Source organism: Cricetulus griseus, chromosome 7 (assembly GCF_003668045.3).
Source record: "Cricetulus griseus strain 17A/GY chromosome 7, alternate assembly CriGri-PICRH-1.0, whole genome shotgun sequence".
Classification (NCBI taxonomy): domain Eukaryota; kingdom Metazoa; phylum Chordata; class Mammalia; order Rodentia; family Cricetidae; genus Cricetulus; species Cricetulus griseus.
Genome location: NC_048600.1, coordinates 19,362,714 through 19,380,840, shown reverse-complemented (window position 1 = coordinate 19,380,840; position 18,127 = coordinate 19,362,714). Strand labels below are relative to the sequence as shown.

The 18,127-nt window shown below is 41.3% G+C and overlaps 1 protein-coding gene across 1 annotated transcript in view; it reads right to left on the bottom strand.

The window, feature by feature from the left end:
* Window positions 1-15,899, bottom strand: part of Wdr35 (WD repeat domain 35) — a 53,339-nt gene extending 37,440 nt beyond the window's left edge. Inside the window, exons 1-9 of the mRNA XM_027424626.2 lie at window positions 15,729-15,899; window positions 14,834-14,951; window positions 10,965-11,036; window positions 9,605-9,697; window positions 6,842-6,970; window positions 4,980-5,113; window positions 2,753-2,918; window positions 2,466-2,611; window positions 1,573-1,698 (exon numbers count right to left, since the gene is read on the bottom strand). Coding sequence (XP_027280427.1) covers window positions 1,573-1,698; window positions 2,466-2,611; window positions 2,753-2,918; window positions 4,980-5,113; window positions 6,842-6,970; window positions 9,605-9,697; window positions 10,965-11,036; window positions 14,834-14,951; window positions 15,729-15,752 — 1,008 coding nt within the window. The 5' untranslated portion in view covers window positions 15,753-15,899. The remainder of the gene's footprint in view (window positions 1-1,572; window positions 1,699-2,465; window positions 2,612-2,752; window positions 2,919-4,979; window positions 5,114-6,841; window positions 6,971-9,604; window positions 9,698-10,964; window positions 11,037-14,833; window positions 14,952-15,728) is intronic.
* Window positions 15,900-18,127: the final 2,228 nt, after the last annotated feature.

Below are 18,127 nucleotides of genomic sequence, written 5' to 3'. Positions count from 1 at the left end.
CACTACTGAAGTGAATGTCCCTCTCGTGTCACATGAAGGGTTTATGATCTCCAGGTGACATCACTGAAGATGTTAGCCCTCACCACTTGGCCAGAGGGGTTTGTCACTGAACTCCCTTCTTTTTCCTTTTCTAAGCTAGAAGAATGGGAGACTCCACCTCTAAGAGAGACAGTAAATCTGAAAAACTTCTGTAAGAAAAATTGATTTCCTTCCATTTACTTTACTCAATATATATATATATATATATATATATATATATATATATATATATCCATATCAATTCACAGGCTCTTCTTTCATAACTTGGGCTATAATCGACTGCTACATTCTTTTTGTTCCTTACACACACTGGCCCACAGTCCAGCCCCGGCCACTGTAAGCTATAGTGGGCTGCCTCATCCCTTTACATCAGAGCACGTCCTATGGCCTAGTACTCTTGAGACGCTCCATGCATATCTCACATTTTCTCTATCCTAGTTCTAGAACCAGCCATTTCTCCAAGGTGCTTTGACTTTTAAAAATTAAATACGTAAGATCCGGCCCTTGTCCCCCTCTGCTGTCCTGTCTGTGCTGTGCTGCAGTGTGTTACGCCACACTGTGATCAAACCCCAGGGCCTTATGCGCATGCTGGACCTCTAAGTCACATTCTCACCACCTCTGAACCCTTGAGTTTGTTTTTTTTTTCTTTAACAGACTCTCACTATATAACCCAGGTTGCCCTCAGATTCCTCTGCCTTCATCTCCCAAGAGATGACATTGCAAGCATGAGTCACTATGCCTAAACTGCATAATATTTTTCGTAAAAACACAAATTATCCCAAGCTTGTTTTAGATAGTGTACTGTTTATCTCACTTTCTCTGCTGATCCACTAGGCCCTTTCCCACTCTTCTCCAAGCATGCAGGGTGACTTCTGTAAACTCCATCACATGGGCTCCCCTGCTGTAAGGTCTCTTTGGGGTGACCATCAGAAAGAACCAGGAAAAGGAGAAATGTTTATTCCCCAATCCCTGTCCGGCAGCAATGGCCTGACTCATGGATTCCAGGAACACAATTCCCCTACCTTGCTCCTTGAGCCCATGGCTGGAGATGCCATCTGGTTCTGCTAAGTCCTGGTGCCTGCTTTATCTCCTTCACTGTTCCTCTCCATCTCAGTTATACCCCCGAGTAAGTCCTTCAATTGATTCCATGAGTGGCCACCTGTTTCCACTTGATCTGGACTCTTAAAGCCATTTTTTAAAAAGATTTATTTATTTACTTTTTATGTATATAGTATCATACCTGCATGTATCCCTGCAGGCCATAAGAGGGCACCAGATATCATGGTAACCCACCATGTGGTTGCTGGGAATTGAACTCAGGACCTCTGGAAGACCAGCCAGTGCTCTTAACCTCTAAGCCATCTCTCCAGCCTATCTTAAAGCCGTTTTAACGATCTGAGGTATTAGGGAAATGTTGCTATTTACTCATTTTAAGCAGGTCATGCACAAAAGTCCCTTTTCTACTAGTTTCTTGCTTAAAAAGCTGTAACTGATCTAGTTTTAAAAAAAAAGTTTTATAACAGCTCTAAATACCTTATAATCAGGTCGAATATTTGCAAAATATATAAATGAGTCCACAGCCAGAGCAATCTTCAATCCACCTCCTTCCCAAGACAGTGAACACATCTGCTTTCCTGGAACCTTCAAAGTACCTAGATGCTGGGGGAAAACAAAATGTAAAGTACTATAGTGAACAAATTACTACTCAACTGTACCAATGCAACTCCAGAAAATTCTAAAAATTAAATGTATTAATAATACCACTGAGAAGGATAATATGTAGTTATGAAAACAATGCTTACACTTAGTGTCTATCATTTGTGATTTATTATTCAGATAGGTTTTTACAAATAAAACATCATGCCAGATGTAGTGGCACACACCCTTAATCCTAGCACTCAGAAAGCAGAGGCAGGTAGATCTGTTTGAAACCAGCCTGGTCTACAAAAAAAAAAAGGTTCCAGGAAAGCCAGGGCTACACAGAGAAACTCTGTCTCAAAATAAATAAATAAATAAAATACTTTTCAATAAACTGAAACTATGAGAAATTTAGAAGAACAGGCAGAATCATATTTACTATCCAAAGACATTTAAAGTATCATATTAAAACCCATAAACATGAACCTAGACTAAGTGTATTACACTAAAATACTAATCAAGTCAATGATTAGAAAGAGAAATTCATTTGGATCACAGAGAAAATATTCTAAATAGCTCTTTCATGGCAATTACATTTAGATTTCTAAACATACAGATTATAAGATGGTGAATATAATTAAGACTTATAAGATACTTTTCAGATGCACACTTGACATCTAGAGACTCAAACGTCCCTAACAGGAAGCATAGCGAGCTGTACTTTGTGTTCATTCCTCCACTAACTGCTGCGCCTGCTTTAAATGGGAATAAGTCTGAGATACATTTACCTCACCAAATGGCGTGTAAAACTGCACGATGTTGACATCCTTGTCCTGAGTGACGACTTTCTGAGAGCCTGCCACAGCTAGCACACTGCCAATGTGGTTCCACTGGATACCAACCACATACATGCCCGTATCGATCAAAATGGGGTCTAGTCAGAAACAAATTAATTAATTAAAAGGACAAATGTGGCAACTGTGGTCACAAGTTCATCTAGAGAACTTTACAATCTTAAGGGTAATTTTTAAAATATTTTTAAACTTCTGCAACTTAAAAAAAAAAGATTACTTACTTTGGTCATTCTCGTGTCTCATTATTTGGCATCTTCCATTGTCAAAACAAATTGCTAGGCACGGGCAATCAGGCTCCACGTAGCCTTCTGTGCCATGGTACCAGTGAATTCCAGCGATGCTGATAGCTCCGGTGACATTCACCAAGCAATTTAGTTTCATTTTCATCTAGGTAGAATGGTTGACTTAGGCTTAATCACAAGTACTGAAGGAAGAACCATGAAAATAAGGCTTGAAATCTGGCTACAGTTGCAAACTTCATGACTTTACTAGATCACCAAACCTAGATAAACTACTCACCTGACTTTCCTTTTCTCCACTCCCCACCACCCTCCATGTATAAAATAAGGACAAAAACACAGAGATGAGTGTGGTGGTGTATACTTGCTCTTCTAGCACTCCAGAGACTGAGACAGGAAGATCTCAAGTTTGATGCCAGCCTGGGATACATAGCAAGCACAAGGTCAGTCTCAATAATATAGGAGACCTGATCTCAAAAAAAAAAAAAAAAAAAAAAAAAAAAAAAAAAAAAACAAAAAAAACCCTACACTCAGAGACTCAAATCAAATTACAGTAGAAGATCATGAGTTCAAAGCCAGCCTGGACTATGTAGTGAGATCACATATAAAAATTTTTTTAAAAAATGAAAGAAAGGAGAGAGGGAGAAAGGGAAGGAGGGAGGGAGGGAGGTAGGAAGGAAGGAAAAGGAAATTTAGCAAGTTTACTTCCACTAGGAAGTAGAGTGTGGGATGCAATTCTTCCTACAAACAAGACTCACGGCTAAACCTCTCAAAGCCAGACCTTTCTCCAGACAATGCTACCCAAGTTCACTGTCTGTTTTCCTTTCCAGCTGTGATATAATACCTTGACAGAGCAGCTTGATGGGAAGGGGACCCTTTTAGCTCATGATTCAAGGGTACAGTCTAGCACAGCAGGGAAGAAAAGGCAGTAGAAACTTGAAGGATCTACAGTCTACTGGCGGGAAGCAGAGAGGGATGGAAGCCAGCACAGAGAATGGTCCATCCCACATCAATGAACATAACCAATCCATCAAAGACACCCTTGGAGGCTAGCCTCAATCTCCATGTTCCCTCTCCAGAATGTCCCGAGCTTTGTCCCCCAGGTGACTCTAGATCACACCAGGTTGGCAATCAACACTAACCAGCATGCTACTTGATTTTACCTTCTTCCTAGAAATTGATTTTTCTGCCTTATGTAGTAAATCAGTGATCATTCTTTTCTCAAACAAGCTCTAGTTGCTACAAAAATATCTTGGGTATCCTGCATATAAACTTTGATTCAGTCACTAGAAGACTTAAAAACTTACACAACATATTATTCTACTCATTATCCTTTAGCTTCAGTGCACTGTCATCTTGTCCCATCCAGCTACAGGAAATCAGCACTAAGAGCTACACTCTGCTACATTAAGTCGTCTTAAAGGAACTACACTTGAGCTCGGAATGCAGCTTAGTAGAATACCTGCCAACCATTCATGAAGCCTTGAGTTGGATCCAATGCCTGCAAAAGACTGAGCATGGTGGAGGTACACCCCTGTAAACCCGAGCACTCAGGAGGTAGAGGCAGGAGAATCCAAAATTAGCTATGCAACAAATCCGAGCCTGATTTCATAAGACCCTCTCTCAAAACATCAGTAACTTGCCCACCCCTGCCCTAGTTACTACTCTACTGCTATGAAGGGATACCATGACCAAAGAAAGTTATAAAAGAAAGCATTTCTTATATTTTTAGAGGATTAGTCCATGATCATCATGGCAGGAAACAGACAGGTGTGGCACTGGAGCAATAGTTAAGAGCTTTCCATCCTGATCCCCAGGCACCATGCCTGGCATGGGCTTTGAAAACCTTGAAGCCCACCCACAAGGCCACACCTCCTAATCCTTCTCCAACAGTTCCACTCCCTGGTGCCTAAGCATTCAAACAGATGAGTCTATGGGGACTTTTCCCATTCAAAGTACCACATACCCCCAAGAAATGCTGAGATTCGTCTTTTAGCTTTTCAAATTATTTAATGATTAGAAAATTAAAGCTGAAGAAAAATTCTATATATTGTAACTGTTATAACAGCATACACATATAAATGCTACAAAATAATCATATAAAATTATGCTAATAGAATAGTGAACCTATATATATATATATATATATATATATATATATATAGAGAGAGAGAGAGAGAGAGAGAGAGAGAGGGAGAGAGAGACTTACTATAAAATTTCCTTGGTTATCATAAATGTGGATTTCTCCATTTGCCATTCCAAAAAGTAAGATTTTACTATCTGCAGACCAGGTCACATGGCATAGCTGTATACCCTTCAGGTCTTTTCCCCAAATCCTATTCCCTACAACAAAACAGAGCCATGGTTACTGCAAGCTCAGAGCCGTGATCCTCCAACCCTGCTTTGGAATCTTGATTTCCCTGAAGATTTCTCATATTCCTCACATCATTCATACAGCCATTCGATTTACATGGTCAATTAATATTTATTGGCACTTCTATAAGCTAAGTACCACCGAGACATTTTAAACAGCAGCTGTTTCAAACTTTCTGCCATCTCTTCTAGACTCCCAGACAGGGAGGGTCTCACACACAATTATGAAATGAGCCATCTACTCTAGGAAAAAATACAAGGTCTTCAAAAGCAGTTCTTCATCACTTGCATCCCCAAACGCCCAAGAGAACCCAAGTTGGTCCTATCTGCTGTACCAATATAAAGGAGAAGGCAGATCCCCAGATGAGCCCATCCATGGGCCTATAATCCACCCCTTCCCAGTTTTACACAGATCTCCCTTTAACTTATCCTCATTTCTCTCTTTTCCTCTCAACTCTTCTCTCCAACCCTTCTTTCAATTTTTTAAATGTGCATCAAACTCCTAATCATCTCAAATAAAAACAAACAAAACAAAAAGCCCTTCCCTCAACCCTACACCTCCTCTCTAGTACTGCCCTATTCCCACCAACCCCTCCCGGCCACATTTTTACTTATTTACAGAGTATCGAAGGGTTCACTTCCTAACTGTCCTCTCAACCCTTAAGTCATCCCACCCAGTCTACCTTCTGCTCCCCAACTCCATTGAAGCTTCCTGTATGGCGGCCATGACAGCCTGTTGCTGAAGCCAACTGACAATGGGTCTTATTCTACACTTTTCCTGTCATTTTGGGCCATGCCCTCCTTGACAGTCTTTACTTCAACGGGTTTAGGAACTCCTTTGTCTCCAAGACTTCTACTTCCAGTGCCTTGTGTGAAATCCTTCTTTTCCTCCTCCAAAGCTATGCCTTAGTCCTGAGACAGTCCACTCATCTACCTGTGGCCAATGCTTCAGCATGCATCTCCTCCAGGAAGCCCTCCCTGATCTCCCCCTCTGCACTTGGTGGTTTTCCACATGTTCCTGTATGTTCCCTGTTGTAGCACTGATAGTTGATGAGTGGCTGCCTGTTTTCTCATGATCACTTCTGATCTAGGTCAGGGACGATTCTCACCGTTGTGCCACTAATTTCTAAACTATAGCTACTGCTTTCAAGGCTCAGTAACATTGGATGACTGCAATAAACACACACAAACAGATAAATGAAAATTATTTTAAAACAATTTCTGTAAGAACTTTTTGATATTAAAACCAAGATGCAGACTCACAGAAGGCTCAGTTTCATGTATGTACTATAATTTGAAAGAAAGGGATTTTAAGACTAGGAAACATAATAATGGCATGTTCTGTTAAACTGAAAATACAGATTTTTGTAATTGTATACCTCTGAAATTAAAGTCTACATTTCTATACAATTTCACCAATATGAAGATCAATTACTAAAGGCCATATATAAAATGACACTGAGAAATTAATTCACCTGGTTTTCAATATCCCTGCAGGAAACTGAAACAATAGATTTGTCTTGGAAATACTTAAAGGTATGTGGTTAGAACCGCAAGGTGATTCCTAATGTCACCAAATTCTATAAGAGGTGTTTGCTCCTTTAGTGTCTATTCTTCAATCAGAAGGATAATTAACTTAGGTCTTTAAAGGTAATCAATAAATGCTGGTCCCTGGCCAATGTGCAGTGACTGTATTACCGTCTACTGAGCCGACTATCACAGCGCCATCTTCATACACAATGCAGATCTTCTGGCCGTCAGCGTTCCAGCTCATACTTCGAACCACTGACTTATTGCGGTTGTTGATCATCTCCTCGTACCAAGAGCCTGTGTTCACACGTTACAAAACGACAAGTCAAAACTTGCACATGAGCTGGCCCGGTGTGGTGGCACACATCTCTCTGCATGTGGCAGGCAGAGGCAGGAGGATTTCTGAGTTCAAGGCCAGCCTGGTCTACAGAGTGAGCTCCAGGACAGCCAGGACTGTTACACGATGGAGAAACCCTGTCTTGAAAAACCAAAAGAAGAAAAAGAAAACTTTCATGTTTATCGATTGGTACTTGAGGGTTGGTAATATTTTCTGGGCATTGTTGTGTATACCATTAATCCCAGAACTTGGGAGGCTGAGGCAGGAGGATCAAAAGTTTGAGGCTAGGCTGGTCTACAAATAGCAAGACCCTGTCTAAAAATGCACTGTTGGATAAGTTACTGTAAAGGTTTCTATAACCTAAGGCATTTAACTTTAAAGCCTTCAACTCCGCTATAAACTATATTAAAAGTTTGATTGGGTATTGTTCCTAATTACTTCAAGATTACCATAGAAAATACATCAAATTTTCCTGTTTTATTTTTTATTTCTCTTGCCAATTAAGAAAATGAAATTTCATTTGCTTTTTCGAAGCTAAAATAGCTGATTTTCCTGAAAGTGCAGCTTTCCCCATTGAGTGATGCATTTCATATACTGGGTGGGAGGCGGGGGGGGGGGGGGGGGGGGCGCGGGCGAACAGGATGACAACAACAGATTTTCATATATGCATAAACCCTCTGTGATTAATCATTAAATTAATTTTGATTAAAAATATAAGCATATTCCACTAGAGCATGTTGACTATTAGTTAAAACTCTAAGCCTGCTCTTGCAATTTTAAACATGGCTTCAGAGAGATAGCTCAGCAGGTAAGGGTTCTTGCCACCAAGGCTGAGGCCCAGTGCTCCAGCACTGGGGTTCACATGGCAGGAGAGACCTGACTTATGAAAGCTGTCTTTCATTTCTGCACATATATTGTAACATGTTGTGCGCGCGCACACACACACACACACACACACACACACACAGAGAGAGAGAGAGAGAGAGAGAGAGAGAGAGAGAGAGAGAGAGAGAAGTGTACAAACTTAGTAAAGTTCAAGCAGACATATTTTTGAAATGAAGAATTCGTAAGCGGGAGGCTGGAGAGATGGCTCAGCAGTCAGAAGCATGTACAGCTGCTCTTCTAGGGGACCCAAGTTCAGTTCCCAGGTCCCATCTAGGTAGTTCACAAATGCTTATGACTCCAACTCCAGAGGGACCAGACACCTCTGGCTTCCCTAGGCAGGTATTCTCGAGTGCACATACTCCCACTTAATGTGCACACACATACACATAATTAAAAATAAATCTTTAAGAAAATAATTTATAAATGGGGCATCCAGATCTTTTGATAACCCATACATACTTAACTAAGCCTTTCCCAGCCTCAAAAAAAAGAATATGTATTGAGTTATTTTTCCAGTAATAGAGATGGATCTAAGTTAATCCTTCTCTTCCTCTTTCCTCCCCTAAGTCCCCCCTCCCCCAGTTCTCTCTGAGACAAGAAGCAGAAGCTGTGAGTCATTCATCAGAGATGAGATGAATTAAATCCACAAAAGAAAAAGAAGCTAACTGGCTCAATACAGGAAATACAATAAAGGCAGGCTTGCCTTTGACGTCTTCATAAATGTGTTTTTATCTAATACTAACTCCAGCTGAGCACACAGGAATTAATTCCTATTGGAAATGGGGGGGAGGACTCACTTCATATGGAAACTATTCTAAGTGTCTCGGTTCATTGTGGTAACGTCAACAGTCACTTGATTCATTTTCCTAACACAGGGTCACAGATCAAAGGAACAGGATGAAGTCTTCTTGCTGGTTACGGATCTATTTCAGAGATGTTATTTCCCCATCCAAACACTGTGCTCAGACTCCAGTTTGTGAAAGATCAAAGCAGCCCTCCTGAACCGGCAAGATGGCTCAAGGGGTAGAGGTGCTTGCTGTCAAGTCTGGCAACTTCAATTCAATCCTGGGTCCCACGTGGTAAAGAGAACCAACTCCCACAAATTGCCCCCAACCGACACATGTGTGGCACATGTGCATACTCACACTTATACACAAACTATAGATATATAAAATATAATTTTAAAAAATTTACAGCAGCTCTCCAGGCTAGAGAGATGACTCAGTGGATAAGGGCACCGACTGCTCTTGTAGAGAGACGACCAGAGTTCAGTCCCTAACACCCACATCAGGCAGCTCACAACAGCCAGTAACTCCAGCTTCAGGGCATCTAACACCCTCTTCAGACCTCCAAGGGTAGTCATACACAAGTGTGCATACACATACACACACACACACACACAAATGTGCATACACACACACAAGTGTGCATACACACACACAAATGTGTATATACACGCAAGTATTCATACATACACAAGTGTGCATACACACACACAAATGTGTATATACACGCAAGTATTCATACATACACAAGTGTGCATACACACACACAAATGTGTATATACACGCAAGTATTCATACATACACAAGTGTGCATACACACACACAAATGTGCATACACACACACACACACACACACACAGACACACACAAATGTACAAACACACACACCACTAAGATCATTTTTAAGCAGCTCTTCTAATATACCTTTATACAACATCCAGACAATGATAAGCCCATTTTGATCACTGGTAGTCAGCTTCTGATACTGTTCATTCCATGTTACAACTTGAACAGCACCTAGAACATTAATATAACAATTTAGAAACTCTAAAATGACTGTAATTCATTTCAAATTTGTATCTTTGTATAATTAAACACCAAGAGGATGTTAAAAATTAATATAGTTTGTGTACATTCTCTAACATTAAAATTAAATTATAAATACAAAAAAATGTTCATGGGAGTAAAGCTACTGATATTACCATCTGCAACAATGCAAAATACTCTTTCATATGGCACCCCTCTCTCACCCTCCAAATGCCCCTCTCACAACCAGCTAGCTAACAGCGCTGCCACAGAGCTGATGTGGAACAGATAAAGGCATGATTACCAAAATGGCCTGACTCTCAAGCACCAAAATGTCCTAAGGATGCCTAGCTGTCCTCTGGGGTATTTTGTTTGCTCTTGGTTGGTATGCCCCATACTTTATTTTCTCTTTTCCTTTCACCCCAGTTTCCCATTCTGTTCCACACTCTTGAGTACAGTTTCAACATCTATGTCAGTGGTTCTCAACCTGTGGGTGGTGACCCCTTCAGGGGTCAAACACCCTTTCACAGGGGTCACATATCAGATATACTGCATATCAGATATTTACATTACAATTCATAACAGTAGCAAAACTACAGTTCTGAAGTAATTTTATGGTTGTGGGGGTCACCACAACATGAGAAACTATATTAAAGGGTTGCAGTGTTAGGAAAGTTGAAAACCCTGATCTATGTTCTATGAATGACTGGTTTCATTTTCTTATCCATAGATACTTTAGTATCTATTTCCTAGTGATATTCCCTTAACAACCCAGATTGCAAATTAAGAAATTAAGACTGATGAAATATCATCTAGTACAGTTCATTCCAGCATTATCAACTCTCAAAGAAGTATCCTGAAGAGGTATTGTCTTTCTCACTCTAGGATCCCAGCTGAGGTCTTTTAGGTATTATATCCTTTTAATCTCCTTTAACGTGGAATCACAGAATAGATCCATTAAGAGGATAATAAATATTTAAAAATCCACAAACAAATAACACAATTTTGTAACATATAAACTAAGAGACAGGTTTTTTTTTTCAGGCTTATCAGACATGATATTTCACTTCTGTAAAAGTGTTAAGTTATTCTGGGACACATGAATCATGGTGCAGTAAAATTGATTACTTTCAATACTATTATTATCTAAACAAGAGTATTTGATTTAACATATGTATATTTTTAACAGTAAGTTGATGATGACCTAAATGTCTAAATGCTGTTCATACATGACAAATTAAAAAATTAAATGACTTACCACTATGACCTTCAAGATTCTGGTTCATAGAAAGGTTACTAGGGGCTGCTAGACCCCTCAATTTTGAGTCATCTAAAACAAACAAACAAAAAAGCCTATGATTAAATATATAAAAGTAAAACATGACAAAATTTTGACATATCTTGGGTTATGAGAATGGTGTGTCTCTATGAGATATTATGTGATTTTTTTAAGTATTCTTCATTCTGATCTATCTTTCTCCTGGTGCAAATATGAGCAATAAAATACAGATCACTTGCAAGATATTATTCTAGCAAAATAAAGCAAACTGCACAGAAGACCGTTAGCTCTGTGTATTAAATATACAACCACCATTACTGAATACTCTCTCCTCAGAGACCATAAGTAGAAATGTCTACAGACATAAGTTAAGATCTGGAAAAACTTTCAAGGAACTAAACAGCCAAGATTCTAGAGTTTAGTTTTTACTATGTTTCCAGAATATCATGCTCACTTATGAGTTTATTCATTCATTCAACAAACAGTTATTGGATGTGTACTGTGTCCCTACCATGAGCAACTCCATCCCAGGCCACCAGCCCTTAGAAGACTTTAGCATAGAAATGGCATAATCTACCCTGGCCATTTTTGTTTAATGATACTGACTAGACTGTGAAAACTGGTTTCCACAGTTGCCTACTTGAGGGCTGGAGCTAGAGACACTGAGAAGACACAAAGGAAGGAGGGACAGATGAGATACATACGGAAGACAGAAGCAACAGGACTGCTGGCAAAGGTGATGAAGGTGATGCTAGTGGGGTTGGGGTCCAGCATAAAAGGAGTGAGTGTACGATACTGGCTAAAATGGACAAAACCAGAGACAGGATCTGGGAGAAGATCAGTTCCATTTAGAGACAGAAGATCTGAGATGCCTGCAAAATTTTCCAGTGGAGATGCCCAGGCCTAAAAACTCACAACTGAGCTCTGGGGACAAATGAGGGCCACCCCATACATGGCATTTAAGGCTGTGGGAATGAGAGAACAAATATGGAGAGCAAAGGAAGAGCCCATGTGCAAGTTCTCAGGAATTCCAACTATTAAAGAGGAAGAACCCAGCAGGGTGTTGGTGGCGCACGCCTTTATTCCCAGCACTTGGGAGGCAGAGGCAGGCAGATCTCTGTGAGTTCAAGGCCAGCCTGGTCTCTACAGCAAGTGCCAGGATAGGCTCCAAAGCTACACACAGAAACCCTATCTCGAAAAACCAAAAGAAAAAAAAAAAAAGAAGTAATAGTTGATGGGAAGTGGGGGACTGTTCGTTAGCTTTGAAACATGAAAGTCCCCCATGAGGGAAAGAAGAGGAGAGAGAAACTAACTGAGTACTTAATAGTTAACACAGGAGAATTGTAAGTTCAAGGTCAGACTGGGCTACATGCCAGGAAGTGGGCCAATCAGAGTTATATAGATATGATATATATATATATATATATATATATATATATATATATATATATCCAGGTGGTGGTGGCACATACCTTTAATCCCAACACTTGGGAGGCAGAGGCAGGAGGAGTTGGAGACCAGCCTGGTCTACAAGAGCTAGTTCCAGGACAGCCTCCAAAGCCACAGAGAAACCCTGTCTCAAAAAACCAATATATACAGTGTGTGTGTGTGTGTGTGTGTGTGTGTGTGTGTGTGTGTGTGTATGAATATGGAGGCATTAAGTGTACAATGTTATAATTAGTGAAACAAAATATAATGGAATACCAAATGGCAGTCAAAAATGCCATGGAAGATGATAACTTATCTATTTTGTTTTAGCTGAGCAGTGACACGATAATTACAAAGTCACAACTTCATAACAGTTCAGAGCTTGGTACACAGTACACATGCAATGTCTGGTGATTGTTACTGATGGGTCTGTTGGGTCTCTGCTATTATTATGAACTATAATATAATGGCACAGTTAGCATATTTCTTATGTCTCTTAACATTATCCACCATGATTATTAAATTCCAAAGCAAATACTTTTCTCTATTTCCAAACTTCCAAAGATCTTCTTCCCACCTTTCTCACTAAGTTCATTAATTGCCCTAATTTCCACATGCTAATTGCCGCTCATCCTACGTTCTCAGCCATAAAACAAAGGCAGTGGTGTGGTGGTAGTGGTGGTAATGGTGGAGGTATTCTATTAAAGCAATGTCTTGCTTCTGTGGTTGGCCTTAACCTTGCAATCCTCCTGCCTCTGCCTTTTATCTGCTAGGTTCACACACACAAAAAAAAAGTTTGTTTCCTTTTAGCTTTCCATAAATGAGCTGGCAAAGCAGATATAGTCTCCAGCTACTTAGAAGGTAGAAGCAGGAAGATGGCTTGAGCCTGAGAATTCAAAGCCAACCTGGGCAACATAAGTTTTGTCTCGAAACAATAATAATAACTCTCTAAGGCTAAGCAAAATGAATGCATTTCTTGATATAACTAAAATTTGTTATATATTTTAAGCAAAGTAAATAATACACACATAGTTACATATATATGCATTTAAGAAACAGCAGACAGGGGCGGGGGAGAAGTACTTTCTTCTAATACAGTTAAGAAAACCAAAGAACTGGGTGGTCACAATACAGGTCAAAAGCCAAGCCTGAACTAGTACTAATGTGTCTGTCTTCCAAACAGACCTCTGCCTTTCACCAAGCATGAGCAGGAGAACCACCACAAGTTCAATGCCAACTTGGTCTACATTTCAAGTTCCAGCCAGGGCTATACAAGGAGAAACTGCAGGGGATGGGAGTCTACCTTTTATTTCACATAATTAAATATAGCATATCAAGGCTACCATTCTCCTTTCAGTTAAGTCTGTCCATAAGCTCTTTATACAAAAGGCTGAAAACAAGAACTAAAAAGAGAGACAAACTTTGCTTCAAATCTGATCCCTGTCACTTACTAGCCACATGACAAATTATTGGGACAATTACTAACTGATCAGGGCTTCAATTTTCTCATCTCCAATACCATTCTCTAAAGGTCAAACAACCACCCAAAAAAAAAAAAAAATGGGAAATATTCAGTGTGACTCAAGCCAAAGTAAGGGCTGTCAGCCAGTGCTATTAGTACAAAGCACAGAACACTAGCATTACAAAAGATCAAATCCTTTCATCATCTCAGATCTACTCCATGGTGTGGAGCCAGGTTATCCATTTTTATCTCTTTATAATTCTTATGGCTGATGAAGTTTGGGAGATGGTGCTGTAAGGAGCCTAAAAATGTAACTTAGCTCAGTCCCCCCGCCCTCATTTTACAGACGAGTGATAATCCAAAGACAACCAGCAACTTGCTGAAAGTCATTCAGTAGTCATGTGACAGTCACTCCACCTTGCATCTCTCTGTCTTGACCCCCCAAACTACATTAGTACTATCAAGATCCTCAACTTAGGGCCATCGAGATGGCTCAGCAGGTAAAAGTGCTTGCCACACAAGTTGGACAACCTGAATTCAATCCCTAAATCCCACAGTGGAAAAAGAAAACTGACTCCCCAAAATTGTCCTCTACATCTACCCACCGGCTGTGACACATGCTTACAAACACACATCGAACACACAATAAATAAAGTTTTGTTTTTTTTTTTTTTTTATCTAGAGCAACCCTGGAGAAATCAAAGAAATACAAAACTCCTGTGATCCCAGAGAACTAGAAAAAGATAAATGAGGAAAAACTATCCAATATTTGTATTACACATTCCCTGACCTTTATTACAAAGATACTCTGGAAAAAGTCACCAGCAAACATTTGAGTTTCTTTTCAAAAAGAGTTAAAACTTCAGAATGACAAATCCCAAAAGCAGGTCTCACTGAAGAAATAACACTAGCCATTTTTACTAAAAGTTTCACACATGTACTAGCAATAATCACTTACCTGTCTGTGTCTCTAATCTCAAAACTTTCAGCAATCCATCCTCACCACCACAAGCTATGAACCCTTGGTCCTTGTTCCAGGAAATGCATTTTAGCTTCACATTATTGGGAACAGCAATCTGTAACAAGAATCGCACTGATGCCAGCTGCTTTTCACAGAGGAGTTGGGAAGGTCACCAACCAGGAGATGTAGAACATCTTCCAAGAAGAAACCTGCATGAACCTGTTGTAGCCCATGCTGACAATCCCAACGCTTGGGAGACTGAAGCAGGAGGATCTCAAGTTGGATGCCAGCCTGGACTACAAAGCAATAACCTGTCTCAAAAAAGGAGGATGAAGGGAGCGGGGGAGAAAGAGTAACACCAGCGGAGGGCGGGGTGGGGGATGAGCTATTATGAAAATATGGTGTGGTCTCCTCAAAAGTTCCAGGTTCTAGTATTCGGTAAAGAGGTGCACATAAGGGAAGGAGAGTGATTGCCTAGGAAGCCAGGGGAGGGGAAGATCACCCTCATGGATTCTATAAATGCGGGAACCAAGACGTAAATCTGTATCACTGCTCTTCCTCCCTTTCTCCCCACACAACACTTATAATTTCTTTCCTCTGGCGGGGCAGCCTGTGGTCATCTATCTTTTAGATCAACAAGTGGCCGAGGAAAGACCCAGCAGCGCCTGGTGGTCACGGTCCACCACTCAAACGAGTTTAGGAAAGACAGGAATGTGAAAGGATCCTGAAAGAAAGCTCAACAAATGACTACCGGGACTCAGAAACCCGCTGGAGGAGACAGGTGACTGGGAGGTGGAAAAGTAGCTAGAGAGCCGTCTGCAGTCCCGGGAGGATGCGCACCGGCGGGCTACGATAACGGAGGCGCGCGATGGCGGGCCCCGGGGAAACTCACTTTCTTGCTCAGATAGAAGAACATCGTAGGAACTCGGAGAAGACCACCCTCAGCGGTCAAGACCTGCAATATATAACGGGTTCTACACCTCCATTCGCGAGCACCAGTGGCTAGGAGAAGCTCTCGTCGCCTGGCAACCGCCGCTACTCAGTCGCATCCGGGGCGCTTAGAGAACTTCCGGTGTGGCCCTCCAGCCCGACGCTGGTTGCCATGCGCCTGCGCGGGTGATGGGTTGCTGTGCAATACGCATGGGGCGAGGTCTGTGGGTTCTGCGCTGCCATTGGGTCTGTTCCATCTTGGCTAGAGACCCGGTTAGCACCCTGCCCCCCGTGTGCGCCCCGAGTGCCCTGCTACCCCAGCGCCCTGCCACTCGTGTGCGCCCCCAGCGACCTGCCTTCGCCCCGGTCACCCACGCCGCTATGCTACACCGCCACGCGTCACCCAGACAGGCGCGCCTCAGGTGTCAGTATAAACTAAAGAATGGAGCCCCTTCCCAAAAGGTCTTGAGAAGTCTGTGTTTTCTAATTCCCCAGCCCCCACCCCTGCCCAATAACTTTGAAAGGAAAAGTCTCTTGCTGCATTTGATAGGCTGCGCCATCCAACAAATAAATGGCAAAATAAATGTGCATTTTGATGACTGCCTTCTCCTTTGAGGAAAGGAACTGCAGAACCCCAGCAAGAAGTTGGGGAGTAGATGCTATTTTTTTTTTGCTTTGGAATCTGGCTTTGGGTTTCTATTGCTGGGACGAAACACTGTAACCAAAAAGCAAGTTAGGGAGGAAAGGGTTTATTGGGCTTACACTTCCACTTTGCTGTTCATCACTGAAGGAAGTCAGGAGAGGAACTCAAACAGGGCAGGAGCCTGGAGCTGATGCAGAGGCCTTGGAGGGGTGCTGCTTCCGTGGCTTACTCAACCTGCTTTCTTATAGAACCCGGGACCACCAGCCCAAGGATGGCACCACCCACCACTGGCTGGACCCTCCTCATCAATCACTATTTCAGAAAATGCCTTACAGCCGGATGTTACAGAGGCGTTCTTTCAGTTAAGGTTCTCTCCTTTCTGATAACTCTAGTTTGTACGTCAAGCTGACATAAGACCAGCCAGCACAGAATCCCTGAAACATCTTACAGATCTCCAGGACCCTTGTAAAGGGGTATGTATAACTTTGGGTCATTAAAGCTATCATTGCACTGGAGCATACCCTCTCGTTTAAAAATATTTGAGCTGTTGGGATTTTTCTGTTCAGGGAGCAATTTTTCTTAATTTTTTGTACATCTTCCCTGATCGTGTGGCGGGGGCATATACATGTGGAGCTCAGAGATCCACATCATGTGCCACCGTCTATACCTCTCCTAAGGCAGGATCTCTCAATAAACTTGGAACTTAAAATTTGGGCTAGACTGCCCAATCAATGAACTCCGGGATCACTTACTCCACACTCCCAATCCTGCGGTTACAGGTGCACCACAGCTAACCAGGTTCTTAAAGATGTTGGGGATCCAAACACAGGTAGTCAAGTTTGCAGCGTTTTATCCAATGAGCCATTTTCCCACGCGCTCCCCTTCCCCACCCCCACCCCATCCCTCACTCATCCCCACTCCCACACCCCCACCCTCGTCATTGTCCCTTTTGGAATGGAAACCTGAATGTTAACAAAGTCTCCAAATCTAGAAGATTAAGTAGAGCCATTCCTGTAGAGTTACTTGTTCTCACCAAATAGCTTTCTATTATTTATGGTCTTTTTATTGTTTATGATTTTCCTTTTTATCTTAATCTGCAGCTATCAATATTGGTTTATATAATATAGTATGTGCTGTACAGAAGTGCCAATTTCCCCACTGGAGTCTTCCCCCATCCCTAGCACGCAACGTTTGCCTTTGAACTCAGGCTATTATCTCATTATTTCTAGAATTTAAGAGTCCTGGGTGTTTTTGCCTTCAGTATGGAAGGCCAAAACAAAAACAAAAAAAAAAACAAAAAAAAAAAAACAAAAAACCTAGAAATGCATCTACCATATTATCCAGCCATGCCACTATTGGGTACATACCCAAAGAATCCAAGACAACATAAAATAGAAATGCCTGTTCGTGCATATTTAACACAGCATCATTTGCAATAGACAACTGTTGAAATCAGACTAGGTGCCCATCAATGGATAAAGAGATGGCATGTATACACACCGAATTATTATTCAGCCATCAAGAAGATAATATCATTTGCAGGAACGCAGATGGAACTGAAAATCATGTTAAGTGAAATAAGCCAGAAAGACAAGTATGGCATGATTTCTCTCATTTGTGGAATGGGGGAGATGGGCACAAAAATAGCAAGGTGAGTTTTAGATAAGAGGAAGAGAAAGGGCAGACGGATAATACAAGAGTGGACATAGGAAATAGAA